The 27,500-nt window shown below is 49.9% G+C and overlaps 1 protein-coding gene across 1 annotated transcript in view; it reads right to left on the bottom strand.

Moving 5' to 3' along the window:
- LOC112241701 (vacuolar protein sorting-associated protein 13B) overlaps window positions 1-27,500 on the bottom strand; it is a gene marked incomplete at its 5' end in the record, with an annotated part of 95,987 nt that overhangs the window by 46,006 nt on the left and 22,481 nt on the right. The window contains 1 exon segment of the mRNA XM_042314480.1: window positions 24,859-24,983. Within this exon segment, the coding sequence (XP_042170414.1) occupies window positions 24,859-24,983 (125 nt within the window).

The following is a 27,500-nucleotide window of genomic DNA, read 5'->3' on the forward strand; positions in this document are numbered from 1 at the left end:
TCAATTCAACCCCACCTGTTGTTCAATACCATACAACCCCACCTGTTGTTCAATACCATACAACCCCACCTGTTGTTCAATACCACACAACCCCACCTGCTGTTCAATACCATACAACCCCACCTGCTGTTCAATACCATACAACCCCACCTGCTGTTCAATACCATACAACCCCACCTGCTGTTCACCATACCCCATGTTCAACCCCACCTGCTGTTCAATACCATACAACCCCACCTGCTGTTCAATACCATACAACCCCACCTGCTGTTCAATACCCCACCTGCTGTTCAATACCATACAACCCCACCTGCTGTTCAATACCATACAACCCCACCTGCTGTTCATTAGATTATGTGGGTTGTATAATGTTTCCTCTCTCCAGTGCAAACAGGAAGTCACTATGTGGTAGTCTGACCTAGCTATCTGGAGATTAATGGACTAACAGGAAGTCACTATGTGGTAGTCTGACCTATCTATCTGAAGATGAATGGACTAACAGGAAGTCACTATGTGGTAGTCTGACCTAGCTATCTGAAGATGAATGGACTAACAGGAAGTCACTATGTGAAAGTCTGACCTAGTTATCTGGAGATGAATGGACTAACAGGAAGTCACTATGTGGTAGTCTGACCTAGTTATCTGGAGATTAATGGACTAACAGGAAGTCACTATGTGGTAGTCTGACCTAGTTATCTGGAATTAATGGACTAACAGGAAGTCACTATGTGGTAGTCTGACCTAGTTATCTGGAGATTAATGGACTAACAGGAAGTCACTATGTGGTAGTCTGACCTAGTTATCTGGAATTAATGGACTAACAGGAAGTCACTATGTGGTAGTCTGACCTAGTTATCTGGAGATTAATGGACTAACAGGAAGTCACTATGTGGTAGTCTGACCTAGCTATCTGGAGATGAATGGACTAACAGGAAGTCACTATGTGGTAGTCTGACCTAGCTAGGAGTCTGTGTGTAGGGAGCATGAGGTTGGGGGTTTGTGGTTGGACCAGGGGCAGAGGTGTATGAAGTATGCATTTCTCAAATCATCATTCCTGAACAGACCTAACTCTTCAAAGACAGGCCCCTACCCTCTCCTTCCCCCTCCTCCCCCCCCATTCCCTCCCCCTCCTCTCTTCCTTCCCATCTGGATCCCTCCAGCTCTGCAGCCAAGGCCCCTGCAGCCCCCATTCTCAGGAGAGAGGTTCATTACACAGGGATTACCGCGGGAGATGTTTTAATCAGAGTCTGCAGACAGCTGCAGCAGCGCTGGGTGAGAAAATGACCGTGACGTGGTGCGTCAGGGCATAAAAAGGAAAACACACTGGGGTGTTGGGGTCAAGGGTCGCAGAGATGTGAGGTGGTTTACAACTGAGACAGAGATGTGACTGGGAGGGAGAGAGAGTTCCTGTTTGGCTTCCTCTTTAGATGTGTCTTCAGAGGGACCATGGTTCCAGTCCCTAACCCTCTCGCCATGGTCAGGGAGGCTGTACTCCCTTCAGAGGGACCATGGTTCCAGTCCCTAACACGGACACAGACCACGACGGGGAGGCTGTACTCCCTTCAGAGGGACCATGGTTCCAGTCCCTAACACAGACACAGACCACGACGGGGAGGCTGTACTCCCTTCAGAGGGACCATGGTTCCAGTCCCTAACCCTCTCGCCATGGTCAGGGAGGCTGTACTCCCTTCAGAGGGACCATGGTTCCAGTCCCTAACACGGACACAGACCATGACTGAGGGGAGGCTGTACTCCCTTCAGAGGGACCATGGTTCCAGTCCCTAACACGGACACAGACCATGACGGGGAGGCTGTACTCCCTTCAGAGGGACCATGGTTCCAGTCCCTAACACGGACACAGACCATGACGGGGAGGCTGTACTCCCTTCAGAGGGACCATGGTTCCAGTCCCTAACACAGACACAGACCATGATGGGGAGGCTGTACTCCCTTCAGAGGGACCATGGTTCCAGTCCCTAACACGGACACAGACCATGGGGAGGCTGTACTCCCTTCAGAGGGACCATGGTTCCAGTCCCTAACACGGACACAGACCATGACGGGGAGGCTGTACTCCCTTCAGAGGGACCATGGTTCCAGTCCCTAACACGGACACAGACCATGACGGGGAGGCTGTACTCCCTTCAGAGGGACCATGGTTCCAGTCCCTAACCCTCTCAGCCATGGTCAGGGAGCTGTACTCCCTTCAGAGGGACCATGGTTCCAGTCCCTAACACGGACACAGACCACGACGGGAGGCTGTACTCCCTTCAGAGGGACCATGGTTCCAGTCCCTAACACGGACACAGACCATGACGGGGAGGCTGTACTCCCTTCAGAGGGACCATGGTTCCAGTCCCTAACACGGACACAGACCATGGGGGAGGCTGTACTCCCTTCAGAGGGACCATGGTTCCAGTCCCTAACACAGAGGACACAGACCATGACAGGAGGCTGTACTCCCTTCAGAGGGACCATGGTTCCAGTCCCTAACAAGGACACAGACCATGGGGGAGGCTGTACTCCCTTCAGAGGGACCATGGTTCCAGTCCCTAACACAGACACAGACACAGACCATGACAGGGAGGCTGTACTCCCTTCAGAGGACCATGGTTCCAGTCCCTAACACGGACACAGACCACGACGGGGAGGCTGTACTCCCTTCAGAGGGACCATGGTTCCAGTCCCTAACACGGACACAGACCATGACGGGGAGGCTGTACTCCCTTCAGAGGGACCATGGTTCCAGTCCCTAACACGGACACAGACCATGACGGGGAGGCTGTACTCCCTTCAGAGGGACCATGGTTCCAGTCCCTAACACGGACACAGACCATGACAGTGATAGTTACAGTCAAAGGTGCCACTGTGCCCCGTTCTCTCTCTGGATAAGAGGAGTCAGGAGAAAATATGTTCCATCCAATAATCCTTTAATGAGCCACAGAGCTCTGATGGGAGTTACAGCAGCAGCAGTAGCCTTCCTGTAGAGGACAGGAGGGAAGGGGAGAGGAGAGGAGAGGAGAGGGGGAGAGGGAGAGGAGAGGAGAGGAGAGAGAGAGGAGAGGAGAGGAGAGGAGAGGAGAGAGAGAGGAGAGGAGAGAGGAGAGGAGAGGAGAGGAGAGGAGAGGAGAGAGAGGAGAGGAGAGGAGAGGAGAGGAGAGGAGAGGAGAGGAGAGGAGAGGAGAGAGGAGAGGAGAGGAGAGGGAGAGGAGAGGGAGAGAGGGAGAGGGAGAGGGAGAGAGGAGAGGAGAGAGGAGAGGAGAGGAGAGAGGAGAGAGGAGAGGAGAGGAGAGGAGAGGAGAGGAGAGGAGAGGAGAGGAGAGGAGGAGAGGAGAGGAGAGGAGAGGAGAGGAGAGGAGAGGAGAGGAGAGGAGAGGAGAAAGGCCCCAGCTTCTCAGAACTAACTGAAACGTAAATCAACGCAAATCCAGCTCCTCATTCGCTGACGGCATTTCCTGTCCAGTAGACTTCTCAATACCTCCATTGATCCCTGTCAACTATAAAATCCTAACGGCCTCATTCTGCCTCTCACCAGATGGAGGGAACAGCAGCCCCCCCCCCTCCCACTAACCTGGTCGACTATATACTTTATAGACTGGGCCACACAAAATATGATGCTATACAGACACATCGTGATCAGAACTCAACCTCCTGCACTACAGTGCTAACTGAGGACTGTAAAATGACATCACTTCCCATCGTAACCTAGATTTTAATACACAGTTATTTCAACGCCCGATTCTTACTTTACTTTTTTATTTTGAGGAGAAAATATTTTCTGTCGTTTCTTCCAACGTCTCAGAACCTGATTCATGGCTGTTCTGTTCCACTGACTAGATGGACAGCTCCTCTGCCTGGTCTATCCACATCTCTCTGTCCTCTACCTGGTCTATCCACATCTCTCTGTCCTCTACCTGGTATATCCACATCTCTCTGTCCTCTACCTGGTCTATCCACATCTCTCTGAACCTGATTCATGGCTCTGTTCTGTTCCACTGACTAGATGGACTGCTCCTCTACCTGGTCTATCCACATCTCTCTGAACCTGATTCATGGCTCTGTTCTGTTCCACTGACTAGATGGACTGCTCCTCTACCTGGTCTATCCACATCTCTCTGAACCTGATTCATGGCTCTGTTCTGTTCCACTGACTAGATGGACTGCTCCTCTACCTGGTCTATCCACATCTCTCTGAACCTGATTCATGGCTCTGTTCTGTTCCACTGACTAGATGGACTGCTCCTCTACCTGGTCTATCCACATCTCTCTGAACCTGATTCATGGCTCTGTTCTGTTCTACTGACTAGATGGACTGCTCCTCTACCTGGTCTATCCACATCTCTCTGAACCTGATTCATGGCTCTGTTCTGTTCCACTGACTAGATGGACTGCTCCTCTACCTGGTCTATCCACATCTCTCTGTCCTCTACCTGGTATATCCACATCTCTCTGAACCTGATTCATGGCTCTGTTCTGTTCCACTGACTAGATGGACTGCTCCTCTATCTGGTCTATCCACATCTCTTTGTCCTCTACCTGGTCTCTCTGTCCTCTACCTGGTCTATCCACATCTCTCTGTCCTCTACCTGATCTCTCTGTCCTCTACCTGGTCTATCCACATCTCTCTGTCCTCTACCTGATCTCTCTGTCCTCTACCTGGTCTATCCACATCTCTCTGTCCTCTACCTGGTCTATCCACATATCTCTGTCCTCTACCTGGGAGCAACAAAACAGTGAGCAGATATACACTTTTAATTTACAGTGAGTAAATACAGTGACTCAATACTAAGGTGGTGTTCATCTTAATAATGACAGGAGATGTAATAGCCTACGTCCACTGAGTCGACAAAACATTAAGAACACCTGCACTTTCCATGACATAGACTGACCAGGTGAATCCAGGTGAATCCAACACCTTCTTAATATTGAGTTTTACCCCCCCATTAACCCGTCTCCACCCCTTCATCTACACTGATTAAAGTGGATTTAACTTGCACCTGGATTCACCTGGTCAGTCTATGTCATGGAATGAGCAGGTGTTCTTAATGTTTTGTCGACTCAGTGGACGTAGGCCATTACATCTCCTGTCATTATTAAGATGTGTAAAAACCCTGTGTAGACTATATGTCCATCAGGGAACATAAACCATGTAGACTATATATAAACCATGTAGACTATATATAAACCATGTAGACTATATATAAACCTGGAGACTATATATAAACCATGGAGAGATATATAAACCATGGAGACTATATATAAACCATGGAGACTATATATAAACCATGTAGACTATATATAAACCATGGAGACTATATATAAACCATGGAGACTATATATAAACCATGGAGACTATATATAAACCATGGAGACTATATATAAACCATGGAGACTATATATAAACCATGTAGACTATATATAAACCATGGAGACTATATATAAACCATGGAGACTATATATAAACCTGGAGACTATATATAAACCATGTAGACTATATATAAACCATGGAGACTATATATAAACCATATAAACCATATAAACCATGTAGACTATATATAAACCATGTAGACTATATATAAACCATGTAGACCATAAACCATGTAGGAAACTATATATAAACATGGAGACTATATGACTATATATAAACCAGACTATATATAAACCATGTAGACTATATATAAACCAGGAGACTATATATAAACCATGTAGACTATATCATGGAGACTATGTATGCCTAAACCAGACTATATATAAACATTAAACCCTGCTCTTTCCACATGAGACTCATATAAACCAGACTATATATAAACCCAGACTATATATAAACCATGTGACTATATATATACCATGGAGACACCTTGTATATATAAACCATGAGACCATTGCTATATATAAACCATGTAGACTGTCCATCTCATAAACCATGGAGACTTATATAAACCATGAGACTATATATAAACCAGTGTAGACTATATATAAACATGTAGACTATATATAAACCATGTAGACTATATATAAACCTGGTTCTATATATAAACCATGTCACTATATATAAACCATGTAGACTATATATAAACCATGTAGACTATATATAAACCATGTAGACTATATATAAACCATAAACCATGGAGACTATATATAAACCATGGAGACTATATATAAACCATGTAGACTATATATAAACCATGTAGACTATATATAAACCACTATATATAAACTATATATAAACCATATAAACCTATATATAAACCATGTAGACTAATATAAACCTATATATAAACCATGGAGACTATATATAAACCAGACTATATATAAACCATGTAGACTATATATAAACCATGTAGACTATATATAAACCATGTAGACTATATATAAACCATAGACTATATATAAACCAGACTATATATAAACCATGTAGACTATATATAAACCATGTAGACTATATCAGGGAACATAAACCATGTAGACTATATATAAACCATGTAGACTATATATAAACCATGTAGACCATATAGACTATATATAAACCATGGAACATAAACCATGTAGACTATAAACCATGGAGACTATAATAAACCATGGAGACTATATATAAACCATGTAGACTATATATAAACCATGTAGACTATATATAAACCATGTAGACTATATATAAACCATGTAGACTATATATAAAGACTATATATAAACCATGTAGACTATATATAAACCATGTAGACTATATATAAACCATGTAGACTATATATAAACCATGACTATATATAAACCATGTAGACTATATATAAACCATGGAGACTATATATAAACCATGTAGACTATATATAAACCATGTAGACTATATATAAACCATGTAGACTATATATAAACCATGTAGACTATATATAAACCATGTAGACTATATATAAACCATGTAGACCTATATATATATAAACCATGTAGACTATATATAAACCATGTAGACTATATATAAACCCTATATATAAACCATGTAGACTATATATAAACCATGTAGACTATATATATATAAACCATGTAGACTATATATAAACCATGGAGACTATATATAAACCATGTAGACTATATATAAACCATGTAGACTATATATAAACCATGTAGACTATATATAAACCATGTAGACTATATATAAACCATGTAGACTATATATAAACCATGTAGACTATATATAAACCATGTAGACTATATATAAACCATGTAGACTATATATAAACCATGTAGACTATATATAAACCATGGAGACTATATATAAACCATGTAGACTATATATAAACCATGTAGACTATATATAAACCATGTAGACTATATATAAACCATGGAGACTATATATAAACCATGTAGACTATATATAAACCATGTAGACTATATATAAACCATGTAGACTATATATAAACCATGTAGACTATATATAAACCATGTAGACTATATATAAACCATGTAGACTATATATAAACCATGTAGACTATATATGTAGACTATATATAAACCATGTAGACTATATATAAACCATGTAGACTATATATAAACCATGTAGACTATATATAAACCATGTAGACTATATATAAACCATGTAGACTATATATAAACCATGTAGACTGGAGACTATATAAACCATGTAGACTATATATAAACCATGTAGACTATATATAAACCATGTAGACTATATAAACCAAGACCTATATATAAACCATGTAGACTATATATAAACCATGTAGACTAACCATATAAACCAGACTATATATAAACCATGTAGACTATATATAAACCATGTAGACTATATATAAACCATGTAGACTATATATAAACCTAGACTATATATAAACCATAAACCATGGAGACTATATATAAACCATGGAGACTATATATAAACCCAGACTATATGTCCATAAACCAGACATATAGACTATATATAAACCATGGAGACTATATAATAAACCATGTAGACTATATATAAACCATGGAGACTATATATAAACCATAGACTATATATAAACCATGTAGACTATATATAAACCATGTAGACTATATATAAACCATGTGAGACTATATATAAACCATGGAGACTATACCATAAACCATGTAGACTATATATAAACCATGGAGACTATATGTCCATCAGGGAACATAAACCATGTAGACTATATATAAACCATGTAGACTATATATAAACCATGTAGACTATATATAAACCATGTAGACTATATATAAACCATGGAGACTATATAAAAACCATGTAGACTATATATAAACCATGTAGACTATATATAAACCATGTAGACTATATATAAACCATGGAGACTATATAAAAACCATGTAGACTATATATAAACCATGTAGACTATATATAAACCATGCCAGACTATATATAAACCATGGAGACTATATATAAACCATGCCAGACTATATATAAACCCAGACATATATAAACCATGGAGACTATATGTCCAGGGGGAACATAAACCATGTAGACTATATATAAACCATGCCAGACTAGCTAAAAACCAGTCAGTCAGACTGATACTGTTATCCTGCCAGGCCAGCTCCATCCAGTCAGTCAGGTGATACTGTTATCCTGCCAGGCCAGGCCAGCTCCACCAGTCAGTCAGGTGATACTGTTATCCTGCCAGGCCAGGCCAGCTCCACCAGTCAGTCAGGTGATACTGTTATCCTGCCAGGCCAGGCCAGCTCCACCAGTCAGTCAGGTGATACTGTTATCCTGCCAGGCCAGGCCAGCTCCACCAGTCAGTCAGGTGATACTGTTATCCTGCCAGGCCAGGCCAGCTCCACCAGTCAGTCAGGTGATACTGTTATCCTGCCAGGCCAGCTCCACCAGTCAGTCAGGTGATACTGTTATCCTGCCAGGCCAGCTCCACCAGTCAGTCAGGTGATACTGTTATCCTGCCAGGCCAGCTCCACCAGTCAGTCAGGTGATACTGTTATCCTGCCAGGCCAGGCCAGCTCCACCAGTCAGTCAGGTGATACTGTTATCCTGCCAGGCCAGCTCCACCAGTCAGTCAGGTGATACTGTTATCCTGCCAGGCCAGGCCAGCTCCATCAGTCAGTCAGGTGATACTGTTATCCTGCCAGGCCAGCTCCACCAGTCAGTCAGGTGATACTGTTATCCTGCCAGGCCAGGCCAGCTCCACCAGTCAGTCAGGTGATACTGTTATCCTGCCAGGCCAGCTACCAGTCAGTCAGGTGATACTGTTATCCTGCCAGGCCAGCTCCACCAGTCAGTCAGGTGATACTGTTATCCTGCCAGGCCAGCTCCACCAGTCATTCAGGTGATACTGTTATCCTGCCAGGCCAGCTCCACCAGTCAGTCAGGTGATACTGTTATCCTGCCAGGCCAGGCCAGCTCCACCAGTCAGTCAGGTGATACTGTTATCCTGCCAGGCCAGCTCTACCAGTCAGTCAGGTGATACTGTTATCCTGCCAGGCCAGGCCAGCTCCACCAGTCAGTCAGGTGATACTGTTATCCTGCCAGGCCAGGCCAGCTCCACCAGTCAGTCAGGTGATACAGTTATCCTGCCAGGCCAGCTCCACCAGTCAGTCAGGTGATACTGTTATCCTGCCAGGCCAGCTCTACCAGTCAGTCAGGTGATACTGTTATCCTGCCAGGCCAGGCCAGCTCCATCAGTCAGTCAGGTGATGCTGTTATCCTGCCAGGCCAGCTCCACCAGTCAGTCGGTTGATACTGTAGAACATTAAGCCTATATATATAATATAATATTATGTTTTAAGTCGTTACAATAAGAGACGTCATTCTCCCAAAGTGAAGCTCCAATCCGCCCAGAGGAACGTGGCGTCCATCAGAATGTTTCTAACCTGCAGCTGTAATTCCACACGCCTTAGGAAACGGACCCCAGAAGCATCTCTGTGAGGCTCGTAGCGGCTAAAAACGCCAGCTCCCCCAGCCCCCCCAGCTCCCCCTGACCTAGCTCCCCAACACCCAGCCCCAGTTCCCCTAGACCCAGCTCCCCCAGCCCCAGCCCCCCAGCCCCAGACCTAGCTCCTCCAGCCCCAGACCTAGCTCCCCCAGCCCCAGCTCCCCTAGCTCCCCCAGCCCCAAACCTAGCTCCCCCAGCCCTAGTTCCCCGCCAGGCCCAGACCCAGGACCCCAGAACAGCTCCCCAGCCCCAGACCTAGCTCCCCTAGACCTAGCTCCCCCAGACCTAGCTCCCCCAGACCTAGCTCCCCCAGCCCCCTAGCTCCCCAGACCTAGCTCCCCCAGACCCAGCTCCCCCAGACCCAGCTCCCCCAGCCTTAGACCTAGCTCCCCAGCCCCAGACCTAGCTCCCCAGCCCTAGACCTAGCTCCCCCAGCCCCAGCTCCCCAGCCCTAGACCTAGCCCCCCTAGCCCCCCAGCTCCCCCAGACCTAGCTCCACAACACCCAGCCCCAGTTCCCTAGACCCAGCTCCCCAGCCCCAGACCTAGCTCCCTAGACCTAGCTCCCCAGACCTAGCTCCCCCAGACCTAGCCCCCCAGACCTAGCTCCCCAACACCCAGCCCCAGTTCCCCTAGACCCAGCTCCCCCAGCCCCAGACCTAGCTCCCTAGACCTAGCTCCCCAGACCTAGCTCCCTAGACCTAGCTCCCCCAGACCAAGCTCCCCAGCCCTAGACCTAGCTCCCCAGCCCAGACCTAGCTCCCCCAGACCCAGCTCCCCCAGCCTTAGACCTAGCTCCCCCAGACCTAGCTCCCCCAGCCCTAGACCTAGCTCCCCAGCCCCAGCTCCCCAGCCCTAGACCTAGCTCCCCCAGCCCCAGCTCTCCCAGACCTAGCCCCCCAGCCCCAGACCTAGCTCCCCAGGCCCCAGACCTAGCTCCTCCAGCCCCAGACCTAGCTCCCCCAGCCCCAGCTAGCTCCCCCAGCCCCAGACCTAGCTCCCCCAGCCCCCAGCCCCAGACCCAGCTCCCCAGCCCTAGACCTAGCTCCCCCAGCCCCAGCTCCCCAGACCTAGCCCCCCCCCAGCCCCAGCTCCCCCAGACCTAGCTCCCCCAGGCCCAGACCTAGCTCCTCCAGCCCCAGACCTAGCTCCCCCAGCCCCAGACCTAGCTCCCCCAGCCCCAAACCTAGCTCCCCCAGACCTAGTTCCCCCAGGCCCAGACCCAGTTCCCCAGAACTAGCTCCCCCAGCCCCAGACCTAGCTCCCCCACCTCCCCCAGACCCAGCTCCCCCACCTCCCCCAGACCCAGCTCCCCAGCTCCCCCAGCCCCAGCTTCCCCATCCCCAGCTCCCCCCAACCCCAGCTCCCCCAACCCCCAGCTTCCCCAGACCTAGCTCCCCCAGACCTAGCTCCCCAGGCCGAGACCCAGCTCCCCAACCCCAGCTTTCCCAGCTCCCCAGGCCCCAGCTTCCCCAGCCCCTTCCCCCAGCTTCCCCAGCTCCCCCAGCCCCAGCTCCCCAGACCAAGACCCAGCTCCCCCAACTCCAGCTTCCCCAGCCCCAGACACAGCTCCCCAGACCCAGCTCCCCCAGGCCAAGACCCAGCTCCCCAACTCCAGCTTCCCCAGCCCCAGACCTAGCCCCCAGGCCCAGCCCCAGACCTAGCTCCCCCAGACCCAGACCCATGTGCTTCTGTCAGGTGCCCGAGCCTCCTACCCGGAGAACCGCCAGGCAGTGTGATTGATGCAGGTGGCAACTTCCCTCACAATCCTCCTAAACCCCTCCATTTATTTTACAGGCAGCCATTTTATTAGGGTTAACAGGTTTAACAGCCGTCCCAATTGGTCGTCTCGGCGGGGTCTCGGTGAAGTCGGAAGGGCCAGACGCTGCCTTTCATTAAACAGTAAGTAGACTTTGGTGCTGTCTGGTACGGCTCTGGTACTGCTGTCTGGTACGGCTCTGGTACGGCTCTGGTACTGTTGTCTGGTACTGCTGTCTGGTACTACTGTCTGGTACGGCTCTGGTACTGCTGTCTGGTACTACTGTCTGGTACTGTTGTCTGGTACTGTTGTCTGGTACTGTTGTCCCCACGGCCTGGTACTGCTGTCTGGTGCTGCTGTCCGGCTCTGGTACTACTGTCTGGTACTACTGTCTGGTACTACTGTCTGGTACTACTGTCTGGTACTCTGGTACCCAGTACTACTGTCTGGTACTGCTGTCTGGTACGGCTCTGGTACTGTTGTCTGGTACTGCTGTCTGGTACGGCTCTGGTACTGCTGTCTGGCTGCTGTCTGGGCCTCTGGTACTGTCTGGTACTGCTGTCTGGTAGCTGTTGTCTGGTACTACTGACTGCTGTCTGGTACTGTTGTCTGGTACGGCTCTGGTACTGCTGTCTGGTACTGCTGTCTGGTACGGCTCTGGTACTGTTGTCTGGTACGGCTCTGGTACTGCTGTCTGGTACTGCTGTCTGGTACTACTGTCTGGTACGGCTGTCTGGTACTGTTGTCTGGTACGGCTCTGGTACTGCTGTCTGGTACTGCTGTCTGGTACGGCTCTGGTACTGTTGTCTGGTACTACTGTCTGGTGCTGCTGTCTGGTGCTGCTGTCTGGTACGGCTCTGGTACTGTTGTCTGGTACTACTGTCTGGTGCTGCTGTCTGGTACGGCTGTCTGGTACTGCTGTCTGGTACTACTGTCTGGTGCTGCTGTCTGGTACTGTTGTCTGGTACTGCTGTCTCTGGTACTGCTGTCTGGTACGGCTCTGGTACTGTTGTCTGGTACTCCCCCTGGTACTACTGTCTGGTACTACTGTCTGGTACGGCTCTGGTACTGTTGTCTGGTACTACTGTCTGGTACTGCTGTCTGGTCCGGCTCTGGTACTGTTGTCTGGTACTACTGTCTGGTACTGCTGTCTGGTACGGCTCTGGTACTGTTGTCTGGTACTACTGTCTGGTACTACTGTCTGGTACTACTGTCTGGTGCTGTCTGGTACGGCTCTGGTACTGCTGTCTGGTACTACTGTCTGGTACTGCTGTCTGGTACGGCTCTGGTACTGCTGTCTGGTACTACTGTCTGGTGCTGTCTGGTACGGCTCTGGTACTGCTGTCTGGTACTACTGTCTGGTCCTGCTGTCTGGTACGGCTCTGGTACTGTTGTCTGGTACTACTGTCTGGTACTACTGTCTGGTGCTGCTGTCTGGTACGGCTCTGGTACTGTTGTCTGGTACTACTGTCTGGTACTGTCTGGTACTGCTGTCTGGTACGGCTCTGGTACTGTTGTCCACTACTGTCTGGTACGGCTGTCTGGTACTGCTCCGGCTCTGGTACTGTTGTCTGGTACCTGTCTGGTCCGGCTCTGGTACTGCTGTCTGGTACTGCTGTCTGGTACGGCTCTGGTACTGTTGTCTGGTACTACTGTCTGGTACGGCTGTCTGGTACTGCTGTCTGGTACGGCTCTGGTACTGTTGTCTGGTACTGCTGTCTGGTACGGCGGCTCTGGTACTGTTGTCTGGTACTACTGTCTGGTACTGTTGTCTGGTACTACTGTCTGGTACTGCTGTCTGGTACTGCTGTCTGGTACTGCTGTCTGGTACGGCTCTGGTACTGTTGTCTGGTACTGTTGTCTGGTACTACTGTCTGGTACTGCTGTCTGGTACGGCTCTGGTACTGTTGTCTGGTACTACTGTCTGGTACTGCTGTCTGGTGCTGCTGTCTGGTACGGCTCTGGTACTGTTGTCTGGTACTACTGTCTGGTACGGCTCTGGTACTGTTGTCTGGTACTACTGTCTGGTACTGTCTGGTACGGCTCTGGTACTGCTGTCTGGTACTACTGTCTGGTACTACTGTCTGGTACTGCTGTCTGGTACGGCTCTGGTACTGTTGTCTGGTACTACTGTCTGGTACGGCTGTCTGGTACTGCTGTCTGGTACGGCTCTGGTACTGTTGTCTGGTACTACTGTCTGGTACGGCTCTGGTACTGTTGTCTGGTACTACTGTCTGGTACTACTGTCTGGTACTGCTGTCTGGTACGGCTCTGGTACTGTCTGGTACTACTGTCTGGTACGGCTCTGGTACTGTTGTCTGGTACTACTGTCTGGTACTACTGTCTGGTACTGCTGTCTGGTACGGCTCTGGTACTGTTGTCTGGTACTACTGTCTGGTACTGCTGTCTGGTGCTGCTGTCTGGTACGGCTCTGGTACTGTTGTCTGGTACTACTGTCTGGTACTACTGTCTGGTGCTGCTGTCTGGTACGGCTCTGGTACTGCTGTCTGGTACTGCTGTCTGGTACTACTGTCTGGTACTGTTGTCTGGTACTACTGTCTGGTACTACTGTCTGGTACTGTTGTCTGGTACTACTGTCTGGTACTGCTGTCTGGTACTGTCTGGTACTGTCTGGTACTGCTGTCTGGTACGGCTCTGGTACTGTTGTCTGGTACTACTGTCTGGTACTACTGTCTGGTACTGCTGTCTGGTACTGCTGTCTGGTACGGCTCTGGTACTGTTGTCTGGTACTACTGTCTGGTACTGCTGTCTGGTGCTGTCTGGTACGGCTCTGGTACTACTGTCTGGTCTGGTACTGTCTGGTACTGCTGTCTGGTACGGCTCTGGTACTGTTGTCTGGTACTACTGTCTGGTACTACTGTCTGGTGCTGCTGTCTGGTACGGCTCTGGTACTGCTGTCTGGTACTGCTGTCTGGTACGGCTCTGGTACTGTTGTCTGGTACTACTGTCTGGTACTACTGTCTGGTACGGCTCTGGTACTGTTGTCTGGTACTACTGTCTGGTACTGCTGTCTGGTACGGCTCTGGTACTGTTGTCTGGTACTGTTGTCTGGTACTGTTGTCTGGTACTACTGTCTGGTGCTGTCTGGTACGGCTCTGGTACTCTTGTCTGGTACTGCTGTCTGGTGCTGTCTGGTATGGCTCTGGTATTGTTGTCTGGTACTACTGTCTGGTACTACTGTCTGGTACTGCTGTCTGGTACGGCTCTGGTACTGTTGTCTGGTACTACTGTCTGGTACTGCTGTCTGGTACGGCTCTGGTACTGTTGTCTGGTACTGTTGTCTGGTACTCTTGTCTGGTACTGCTGTCTGGTACTGTCTGGTACGGCTCTGGTACTGTTGTCTGGTACTGTTGTCTGGTACTACTGTCTGGTGCTGTCTGGTACTGTTGTCTGGTACTACTGTCTGGTTACTCTCTCAGTGGTGGTTAGCTGGTTGGTTACTCTCTCAGTGGTAGTTAGCTGGTTGGTTACTCTCTCAGTGGTAGTTAGCTGGTTGGTTACTCTCTCAGTGGTGGTTAGCTGGTTGGTTACTCACTCAGTGGTAGTTAGCTGGTTGGTTACTCTCTCAGTGGTAGTTAGCTGGTTGGTTACTCCCTCAGTGGTAGTTAGCTGGTTGGTTACTCCCTCAGTGGTAGTTAGCAGGTTGGTAACTCAGTGGTAGTTAGCTGGTTGGTTATTAGAACAATGCTTATCTCTGAGGCCACTCTACAGCGTCTCTGAGTCTTTGCTGAATGATAAGAATTCCTGAGTGACGATGTTGAGCTAACCACTCAGTCATATTTACCTGATTACAACTACCGGTTCTCTACCAGGCTATTTATCTACAGGCCCTCCATGGAAACCACTAAATAATCTCAACCTCATTGACTTGAGTGGGGGTTAGCTAGGCTAGTTTACTGTTTAACCAGGGCTAACGTTCACTGTCAGTTACACATTAGCCCTGGTGATGCCAAGACACAATTCCCAAGACAAAGGTCTATAGAGACAGATGCATTACTGCTGGGACTAACAGTTGACACGTGTCATTAAGACCTCAGTCAGGGTCACGACCTTTAGAGACAGGGCTTTATGGTACGAGGCTCTTTTCATGGCTGTAACATCAGTATATTTCCTGTTACTCTGTGTCATCGTTGACTGCCATGACACTCAGTGGTAACACTGAATCAACCAACAGATATGTTTCTACATTCCATCCATCCATCTTCGTTCCATCCATCCATCCTCATTCCCTCCATCCATCTTCCTTCCATCCATCCATCTACATTCCCTCCATCCATCTTCATTCCATCCATCCATCCTCATTCCCTCCATCCATCTTAATTCCCTCCATCCATCCTCATTCCCTCCATCCATCCTCATTCCCTCCATCCATCTTTGTTCCCTCCATCCATCCTCCTTCCCTCCATCCATCCTCATTCCTCCATCCATCCTCATTCCCTCCATCCATCCTCCTTCCCTCCATCCATCCTCCTTCCCTCCATCCATCCTCATTCCCTCCATCCATCTTTGTTCCATCCATCCATCTTTGTTCCATCCATCCATCCTCATTCCCTCCATCCATCCTCCTTCCCTCCATCCATCTTCATTCCCTCCATCCATCTTCATTCCCTCCATCCATCTTCCTTCCCTCCATCCATCCTCATTCCCTCCATCCATCCTCATTCCCTCCATCCATCCTCATTCCCTCCATCCATCTACATTCCATCCATCCATCTTTGTTCCATCCATTCATCTTTGTTCCCTCCATCCATCCTCATTCCCTCCATCCATCCTCATTCCCTCCATCCATCCTCATTCCCTCCATCCATCCTCGTTCCCTCCATCCATCTTTGTTCCTTCCATCCATCCTCCTTCCCTCCATCCATCTTTGTTCCCTCCATCCATCCTCCTTCCCTCCATCCATCCTCCTTCCCTCCATCCATCCTCCTTCCCTCCATCCATCTTTGTTCCCTCCATCCATCCTCCTTCCCTCCTTCCCTCCATCCATCCTCCTTCCCTCCATCCATCCTCCTTCCCTCCATCCATCCTCCTTCCCTCCATCCATCCTCCTTCCCTCCATCCATCCTCATTCCCTCCATCCATCCTCCTTCCCTCCATCCATCTACATTCCATCCATCCATCTTTGTTCCATCCATCCATCTTTGTTCCATCCATCCATCCTCATTCCCTCCATCCATCCTCATTCCCTCCATCCATCCTCATTCCCTCCATCCATCCTCGTTCCCTCCATCCATCTTTGTTCCCTCCATCCATCCTCCTTCCCTCCATCCATCCTCCTTCCCTCCATCCATCCTCCTTCCCTCCATCCATCTTTGTTCCCTCCATCCATCCTCCTTCCCTCCATCCATCCTCCTTCCCTCCATCCATCCTCCTTCCCTCCATCCATCTTTGTTCCCTCCATCCATCCTCCTTCCCTCCATCCATCCTCCTTCCCTCCATCCATCCTCCTTCCCTCCATCCATCCTCCTTCCCTCCATCCATCTTTGTTCCCTCCATCCATCCTCCTTCCCTCCATCCATCCTCCTTCCCTCCATCCATCCTCATTCCCTCCATCCATCCTCCTTCCCTCCATCCATCCTCATTCCCTCCATCCATCCTCCTTCCCTCCATCCATCCTCCTTCCCTCCATCCATCCTCCTTCCCTCCATCCATCCTCCTTCTCTCCCATCCATCTTCCATCTCTCTAGTAATGGAAAAGTTGATTCTGTATATCTGCATAAAGCGAGCGTAGATTGAGACAGCAACCTGAGATCTCACGGCTAAGAGGAGCTGCATATTTCCTAGAGAAGGAGTGACGGGCTGCTTGGAGGGGCTGCATATTTCCTTGAGAAGGAGTGACAGGCTGCTTGGAGGAGCTGCATATTTCTAGAGAAGGAGTGACAGGCTGCTTGGAGGAGCTGCATATTTCCTAGAGAAGGAGTGATGGGCTGCTTGGAGGAGCTGCATATTTCCTAGAGAAGGAGTGACAGGCTGCTTGGAGGAGCTGCATATTTCCTAGAGAAGGAGTGACGGGCTGCTTGGAGGAGCTGCATATTTCCTAGAGAAGGAGTGACAGGCTGCTTGGAGGAGCTGCATATTTCCTAGAGAAGGAGTGACAGGCTGCATATTTTGGAGGAGCTGCATATTTCCTAGAGAAGGAGTGATGGGCTGCTTGGAGGAGCTGCATATTTCCTAGAGAAGGAGTGACAGGCTGCTTGGAGGAGCTGCATATTTCCTAGAGAAGGAGTGACAGGCTGCTTGGAGGAGCTGCATATTTCCTAGAGAAGGAGTGACAGGCTGCTTGGAGGAGCTGCATATTTCCTAGAGAAGGAGTGACAGGCTGCTTGGAGGAGCTGCATATTTCCTAGAGAAGGAGTGATGGGCTGCTTGGAGGAGCTGCATATTTCCTAGAGAAGGAGTGACAGGCTGCTTGGAGGAGCTGCATATTTCCTAGAGAAGGAGTGACAGGCTGCTTGGAGGAGCTGCATATTTCAGCAAACAGAACATGAAATGTTCCAAGATGGACTTGACGTAACGTGTTGAAGACACCTCTCCTCTCCTCTCCTCTCCTCTCCTCTCCTCTCCCTCTCCTCTCCTCTCCCTCTCTCCTCTCCTCTCTCCCCCACCTCTCCTCTCCCCCCTCTCCTCTCCTCCCTCTCCTCTCTCCCCCTCTCTCTCTCTCCCCACCTCTCCTCTCCCCCCACCTCTCCTCTCCCCCCCTCTCCCTCTCCCCACCTCCCTCTCCCCCCTCTCCTCTCCTCTCCCTCTCCCCCACCTCTCCCTCCTCCCCCCCTCCTCTCCCCCCCCCCTCCTCCCCCCACCCTCCTCTCCTCCCCCCCACCTCCTCTCCCCACCTCTCCTCCCCCACCTCTCCTCCCCCCCCCACCTCTCCTCCCCCACCTCTCCTCTCCCCCCACCTCTCCTCTCCCCACCTCTCCTCCCCCCACCTCTCCTCTCCCCACCTCTCCTCTCCCCCACCTCTCCTCTCCCCCCTCCCTCTCCCCCACAAACATCCCACCTCTATCTCCCCCACCTCTCCTCTCCCCACCTCTCCTCTCCCCCACCTCTCCTCTCCTCCCCACCTCTCCTCTCCCCACCTCTCCTCCCCCACCTCTCCTCTCCCCACCTCCCTCCCCACCTCTCTCTCCCCCACCTCTCCTCCCCCCCTCCTCTAAAACCTCCCCACCTCCCCTCTCCCCCACCTCTCCTCTCCCCCCCCTCTCCTCCCCTCCCCCTCTCCTCCCGAAGACGTTCCCAAGACAAACATCAATATATTATGACTTCCAGACGTCCGGGGAAACATTGCTACAATGAACCAGTTGAAGAAGACGAGGCAGAAATAATCCTGACAGATATCTTAAGATCCCTGCGTTCCCCTGCCTAAAACTCCAGGAAGTCATTGATCTCACACCAGACTCCTGGAAGTCATTGATCTCACACCAGACTCCAGGAAGTCATTGATCTCACACCAGACTCCAGGAAGTCATTGATCTCACACCAGACTCCAGGAAGTCATTGATCTCACACCAGACTCCTGGAAGTCATTGATCTCACACCAGACTCCTGGAAGTCATTGATCTCACACCAGACTCCAGGAAGTCATTGATCTCACACCAGACTCCTGGAAGTCATTGATCTCACACCAGACTCCAGGAAGTCATTGATCTCACACCAGACTCCAGGAAGTTATTGATCTCACACCAGACTCCAGGAAGTCATTGATCTCACACCAGACTCCAGGAAGTCATTGATCTCACACCAGACTCCAGGAAGTCATTGATCTCACACCAGACTCCAGGAAGTTATTGATCTCACACCAGACTCCAGGAAGTCATTGATCTCACACCAGACTCCTGGGAAACATAGTGATTGTCGGAAAGAAAAACAAACATCTATTTGACATCAGAGAGGAGGAATCACCTTTTAAGTAGCAGAACAGAGAGGAGGAATCACCTTTTAAGTAGCAGAACAGAGACATCAGAATCACCTTTTAAGTAGCAGAACAGAGACATCAGAATCACCTTTTAAGTAGCAGAACAGAGAGGAGGAATCACCTTTTAAGTAGCAGAACAGAGACATCTGAATCACCTTTTAAGTAGCAGAACAGAGAATAAATATAATCATTTAAGTAGCAGAATAGAATAAATATATATATATATATATATATACATACACACCGTGTGCAACCGAATGCATTCAACTGAAATGTGTCTTCCACATTCAACTAAACCCCTCTGAACCAGAATTGAGTACAGAAGTAACCCGGCCTGCAGATCAAACACACAGCCAACCAGCCAGCCAGCCAACCAGCCAGCTAGCCAGCTAACCAGCCAGTCAGCCAGCCAGCCAGCCAGCCAGCCAGCCAGCCAGCCAGCCAGCCAGCCAGCCAGCCAACCAGCCAGTCAACCAGCCAGTCAGCCAGCCAGCCAGCCAACCAGCCAGCCAGCCAGCCAGCCAGCCAACCAGCCAGCCCAGCCAGCCAACCAGCCAGTCAACCAGCCATCCAGCCAGTCAACCAGCCAGCCAGCCAGCCAGCCATCCAGCCAGTCAACCAGCCAGCCAGTCAACCAGCCAGTCCAGCCAGTCAACCCAGCCAGTCAACCAGCCATCCAGCCAGTCAGCCAACCAGTCAACCAGCCTGTCTCTTATTAGGACCAGAGAGAATAGAAAGCTGCTAGGAATAGGGGCCAGGCTCTGTGGTTCTCACTGCCTCAGCTTTCAGACGGCTCCCTGTTCTCTCACTGCTGCCTGTCTGTCTGTCTGTCTGTCTGTCTGTCTGTCTGTCTGTCTGTCTGTCTGTCTGTCTGTCTGTCTGTCTGTCTGTCTGTCTGTCTGTCTGTTTGTCTGTAGAGAAAAGGCTATACCACATGCAGCCATCTCACTGCTGCCTGTCTGTCTGTCTGTCTGTCTGTCTGTCTGTCTGTCTGTCTGTCTGTCTGTCTGTCTGTAGAGAAAAGACTATACCACATGCAGCCATCTCACTGCTGCCTGTCTGTCTGTCTGTCTGTCTGTCTGTCTGTCTGTCTGTCTGTCTGTCTGTCTGTCTGTCTGTCTGTCTGTCTGTCTGTCTGCCTGCCTGTCTGTCTGTCTGTCTGTCTGTCTGTCTGTCTGTCTGTCTGTAGAGAAAAGGCTATACCACATGCAGCCATCTCACTGCTGCCTGTCTGTCTGTCTGTCTGTCTGTCTGTCATGCAGCCATCTGCTGCTGCCTGTCTGCCTCTGTCTGTCTGTCTGTCTGTCTGTCTGTCTGTCTGTCTGTCTGTCTGTCTCTGTCTCTGTCTGTCTGCCTCTCTCTCTGTCTGTCTGTCTGTAGAGAAAAGGCTATACCACATGCAGCCATCTCACTGCTGCCTGTCTGTCTGTCTGCCTCTCTGTCTGCCTGTCTGTCTCTCTGTCTGTCTGTCTGTAGAGAAAAGACTATACCACATGCAGCCCTCTCAGAGTCTGACATGTTTAAAGCCAAACTAATTGAACAGAATGGATTCCCAGGATAGCAGCTTTAACAGACTCACTTACAGTACTTAACAGACGCACTTACATTACTGCAAGGTGTGTGTGTGTGTGTGTGTGTGTGTGTGTGTGTGTGTGTGTGTGAGAGAGAGAGAGAGGAGGGCCAGATGTTCTGTGAAGGACACAGTCAGAGTGAGACTGCAGTAGACTTTCATCTCCTGTGTTTATGTTTACTCCTCTCCCTCCCCTATCCCCCACCTCTCCCCTCCCCCAAGCCTCGTCCTTCTCCCTTCCTCCCCCTCCCCCCCCTCCTCTCCTCCCTCTCCTCTCCTCCATCCTCCTCTGTCTCCCCTCCTCCCCCTCCTCTCCTCTCCTCTCCCCCCCTCTCCCCTCTCCATCTCCCCTCCCTCTCTCTCCTCCTCCCTCCCTCCTCCTCTCCCCAGCCTCCCCTCTCCTCCCTCTCCCCCCTCCTCCTGCAGCCTAGCCTCCCCTCTCCTCCCTCTCCCCACCTCTCCCCTCCTCCCTCTCCCTTCTCCTCTTCCCCTCCCTCTCCCCTCCCCTCCCCCCTCCCCTCCTCCCCTCCCCTCCTCCCCCCTCCCCTCCCCCCTCTCCCCCCCTCCCCTCTCCTCTAGCACCACAAAGGCCTGCCTGCAGCCTAGCCTCCCCCATCTGGTTTAAATAAAGGGACCTGTTAGATGGTAAATACCTTGTTTGATGCTGTGGTTGATTTCCTAACCATCTGAGACACTGGTACAGCACTTCCTGATGTGATGACCGTGTGATTGTGTTTTTCCCCCAAACCAAGAATACAGGCAGCTCATCCATCTCTGTACCCCCAAACCAAGACTACAGGCAGCTCATCCATCTCTCTGTACCCCCAAACCAAGACTACAGGCAGCTCATCCATCTCTCTGTATCCCCCAAACCAAGACTACAGGCAGCTCATCCATCTCTCTGTATCCCCCAAACCAAAGACTACAGGCAGCTCATAAATCATCCATCTCTCTGTACCCCCCAAACCAAGACTACAGGCAGCTCATCCATCTCTCTGTACCCCCCAAACCAAGACTACAGGCAGCTCATCCATCTCTCTGTATTCCCCAAACCAAGACTACAGGCAGCTCATCCATCTCTCTATATCACATCCCCCAAAGGGCATTGGTGTTTTGGTGGCTGGGGCTCTGTCATTCCCATACCAGCATCTCTGTTCTTCTGACACCCCGTCTAGCCAGCACCCCGTCTAGCCAGCACCCCGTCTAGCCAGCACCCCGTCTAGCCAGCACCCCGTCTAGCCAGCACCCCGTCTAGCCAGCACCCCGTCTAGCCAGCACCCCGTCTAGCCAGCACCCAGTCTAGCCAGCACCCCATCTAGCCAGCACCCCGTCTAGCCAGCACCCCGTCTAGCCACCACTCTGTCTAGCCAACAGCCCGTTTGGCCAACCCATTCTAGTAGTCAACCCATCGTCTAGCCAACACACTCTAGTAGTCAACCCATCGTCTAGCCAACACACTCTAGTAGTCAACCCATCGTCTAGCCAACCCACCGTCTAGTGGTCAACCCACCGTCTAGTAGTCAACCCACCGTCTAGTAGTCAACCCACTGTCTAGTAGTCAACCCATCGTCTAGTAGTCAACCCATCGTCTAGCCAACACACTAGGAGTCAACCCAACGTCTAGCCAACACACTAGGAGTCAACCCAACGTCTAGCCAACACACTCTAGTAGCCAACCTACCATCTAGTGGTCAACCCATCATCTAGTAGTCAACCCACCAGCTAGTAGCCAACCCATCATCTAGTAGTCAACCCACCGTCTAGTAGCCAACCCACCGTCTAGTAGTCAACCCACCATCTAGTAGTCAACTCATCATCTAGTAGCCAACCTACCGTCTAGTAGCCAACCCACCGTCTAGTAGTCAACCCAACGTCTAGCCAACACACTCTAGTAGCCAACCTACCATCTAGTGGTCAACCCACCATCTAGTAGTCAACCCACCATCTAGTAGTCAACCCACCGTCTAGTAGTCAACCCACCGTCTAGTAGTCAACCCACCGTCTAGCCAACCCAGTAGCCAACCCACCGTCTAGTAGTCAACCCACCATCTAGTAGCCAACCCACCGTCTAGTAGCCAACCCACCATCTAGTAGCCAACCTACCATCTAGTAGCCAACCCACCGTCTAGTAGCCAACCCACCGTCTAGTAGTCAACCCCCACCGTCTAGTAGCCAACCCACCGTCTAGTAGCCAACCCACCGTCTAGTAGCCAACCCACCGTCTAGTAGTCAACCCATCATCTAGTAGCCAACCCCAGCCAGTCTAGCCAGCACCCCATCTAGCCAGTAGCCCAACCCACCTGTCTAGTAGTCAACCCATTCTAGTAGTCTAGCCAACACACTCTAGTAGTCAACCCATCGTCTAGCCAACACACTCTAGTAGTCAACCCATCATCTAGTAGCCAACCCACCATCTAGTGGTCAACCCACCGTCTAGTAGTCAACCCACCGTCTAGTAGTCAACCCACTGTCTAGTAGTCAACCCATCGTCTAGTAGCCAACCCATCATCTAGTAGAGCCAACCCACCGTCTAGTAGTCAACCCACACTCTAGTAGCCAACCACCATCTAGTGGTCAACCCATCATCTAGTAGTCAACCCACCATCTAGTAGTCAACCCATCATCTAGTAGCCAACCCACCGTCTAGTAGCCAACCCACCGTCTAGTAGTCAACCCACGTCTAGCCAACACACTCTAGTAGCCAACCACCATCTAGTGGTCAACCCATCATCTAGTAGTCAACCACCATCTAGTGGTCAACCCACCAGTCTAGTAGTCAACACACTCTAGTAGTCAACCCACATCTAGTAGTCAACACACTCTAGTAGTCAACCCACCTCTAGTAGTCAACACACTCTAGTAGCCAACCCACTCTAGTAGTCAACACACTCTAGTGGTCAACCCAACACAACTCTAGTAGCCAACCTACCATCTAGTGGTCAACCCATCATCTAGTAGTCAACCTACCATCTAGTGGTCAACCCATCATCTAGTAGTCAACCCATCATCTAGTAGTCAACCCATCATCTAGTAGCCAACCCACCGTCTAGTAGTCAACCCACCGTCTAGTAGTCAACACACTCTAGTAGTCAACACACTCTAGTAGTCAACACACTCTAGTAGTCAACACACTCTAGTAGTCAACACACTCTAGTAGTCAACACACTCTAGTAGTCAACACACTCTAGTAGTCAACACACTGTAGTAGTCAACCCACTCTAGGGGTCAACACACTGTAGTAGTCAACACACTGTAGTAGTCAACCCACTCTAGGGGTCAACAGGTGGTGAACAAAATGGCTGCCGTGGCATCACCCAGGTGGTGAATTAAATGGCTGCCGTGGCATCACCCAGGTGGTGAACAAAATGGCTGCCGTGGCATCACCCAGGTGGTGAACTAAATGGCTGCCGTGGCATCACCCAGGTGGTGAACAAAATGGCTGCCGTGGCATCACCCAGGTGGTGAACTAAATGGCTGCCGTGGCATCACCCAGGTGGTGAACAAAATGGCTGCCGTGGCATCACCCAAGTGGTGAACAAAATGGCTGCCGTGGCATCACTCAGGTGGTTTCTCCACACTGGTAGTAGATGAGGTGAGTTCCTGTCCCCTACATACCGAAGCACCTTGAACACCAGGTAGAAGATACCTACATAAACACATCCAAATGACTAAATCAGAGTAGCGGTACTCACCAGTACTGAGGCATCTGGAGCAGCTTGCCATAGAGGGCTGTACTGAAGGAAGGGATGAGAGGGGACAGAGGGAGGAAACCGCCTGTACTGTCCAGACAGGTCAAACCAGCCTGGACTCCAAACACCTAGAGGAGGGAGAGAGAGGACAGGTCAAACCAGCCTGGACTCCAAACACCTAGAGGAGGGAGAGAGAGGACAGGTCAAACCAGCCTGGACTCCAAACACCTAGAGGAGGGAGAGAGAGGACAGGTCAAACCAGCCTGGACTCCAAACACCTAGAGGAGGGAGAGACAACACAGTATATAGACATAATATGACCTAGAGGAGGGAGAGAGAGAGAGAGAGAGAGAGATGGAGCAAGATGGAGCAAGAGAGAGAGCGAAACAGAGAGAGAGAGACAGAGACACAAAGAGTGAGAGACAGACAGAGACAGTGACAGACAGAGAGTGAGAACAATGATCAGCTAGTCAGTCTCATATCTAGTCTTTCATAAACAGCCATGTCTTCAGACTCCTACTCTGACCAATGCCTGTCATTAGTGAGCGGGGTCTACTGACAGCTTCAGGAATGCCTTCACCCCAACACCATGACTCAGTAATCCAGCCAATCACAGAGAGGATTACAGGCCAGCCAATCACAACAGGGTGTCTCTGACTGACCGCATGCCTTTTAATCACAGCCTCATTACCCATGTTCCCGTTACACACTGTTTACGTACGGGTCGTCTACAGTAATATTTGACCTGTCATGTGGACTAGAGGCGGCCATCTTTAATATGTTGTATTAGCTCTATTAGACTCTGACTGGGTCCAGCTGTGACAACAGCAACTGGGCCAGCAGCTGGTAGTAGCAGGAAGGGTCGTCTACAGTAATATTTGACCTGTCATGGTAGTAGCAGGAAGCACATAGGCCTGCCCTGATACACACATAGACCTGCCCTGATACACACATAGACCTGCCCTCATACACACATAGACCTGCCCTCATACACACATAGACCTGCCCTGATACACACATAGACCTGCCCTGATACACACATAGACCTGCCCTCATACACACATAGACCTGCCCTGATACACACATAGACCTGCCCTCATACACACATAGACCTGCCCTGATACACACATAGACCTGCCCTGATACACACATAGACCTGCCCTTATACACACATAGACCTGCCCTCATACACACATAGACCTGCCCTGATACACACATAGACCTGCCCTGATACACACATAGACCTGCCTGATATACACATAGACATAGACCTGATACACACATAGACCTGCCCTCATACACACATAGACCTGATACACACATAGACCTGCCCTCATACACACATAGACCTGCCCTCATACACACATAGACCTGCCCTGATACACACATAGACCTGCCCTGATACACACATAGACCTGCCCTCATACACACATAGACCTGCCCTGATACACACATAGACCTGCCCTGATACACACATAGACCTGCCCTGATACACACATAGACCTGCCCTGATACACACATAGACCTGCCCTGATACACACATAGACCTGCCCTGATACACACATAGACCTGCCCTCATACACACATAGACCTGCCCTCATACACACATAGACCTGCCCTGATACACACATAGACCTGCCCTCATACACACATAGACCTGCCCTGATACACACATAGACCTGCCCTGATACACACATAGACCTGATACACACACAGACCTGCCCTGATACACACATAGACCTGATACACACACAGACCTGCCCTGATACACACATAGACCTGCCCTGATACACACATAGACCTGCCCTGATACACACATAGACCTGCCCTCATACACACATAGACCTGCCCTGATACACACATAGACCTGCCCTCATACACACATAGACCTGCCCTGATACACACATAGACCTGCCCTCATACACACATAGACCTGCCCTGATACACACAGACCTGCCCTGATACACACATAGACCTGATACACACATAGACCTGCCCTCATACACACATAGACCTGCCCTGATACACACATAGACCTGCCCTCATACACACATAGACCTGCCCTGATACACACATAGACCTGCCCTGATACACACATAGACCTGATACACACATAGACCTGCCCTGATACACACATAGACCTGCCCTCATACACACACAGACCTGCCCTGATACACACACAGACCTGCCCTGATACACACATAGACCTGCCCTGATACACACATAGACCTGCCCTGATACACACATAGACCTGCCCTGATACACACATAGACCTGATACACACATAGACCTGCCCTCATACACACATAGACCTGCCCTGATACACACATAGACCTGCCCTGATACACACATAGACCTGCCCTGATACACACATAGACCTGCCCTGATACACACATAGACCTGCCCTGATACACACATAGACCTGCCCTCATACACACATAGACCTGATACACACATAGACCTGCCCTCATACACACATAGACCTGCCCTGATACACACATAGACCTGCCCTTATACACACATAGACCTGCCCTGATACACACACAGACCTGCCCTGATACACACATAGACCTGCCCTCATACACACATAGACCTGCCCTGATACACATAGACCTGCCCTCATACACACATAGACCTGCCCTCAT

This window comes from Oncorhynchus tshawytscha, unplaced genomic scaffold (assembly GCF_018296145.1).
Source record: "Oncorhynchus tshawytscha isolate Ot180627B unplaced genomic scaffold, Otsh_v2.0 Un_contig_7737_pilon_pilon, whole genome shotgun sequence".
Taxonomy (NCBI): domain Eukaryota; kingdom Metazoa; phylum Chordata; class Actinopteri; order Salmoniformes; family Salmonidae; genus Oncorhynchus; species Oncorhynchus tshawytscha.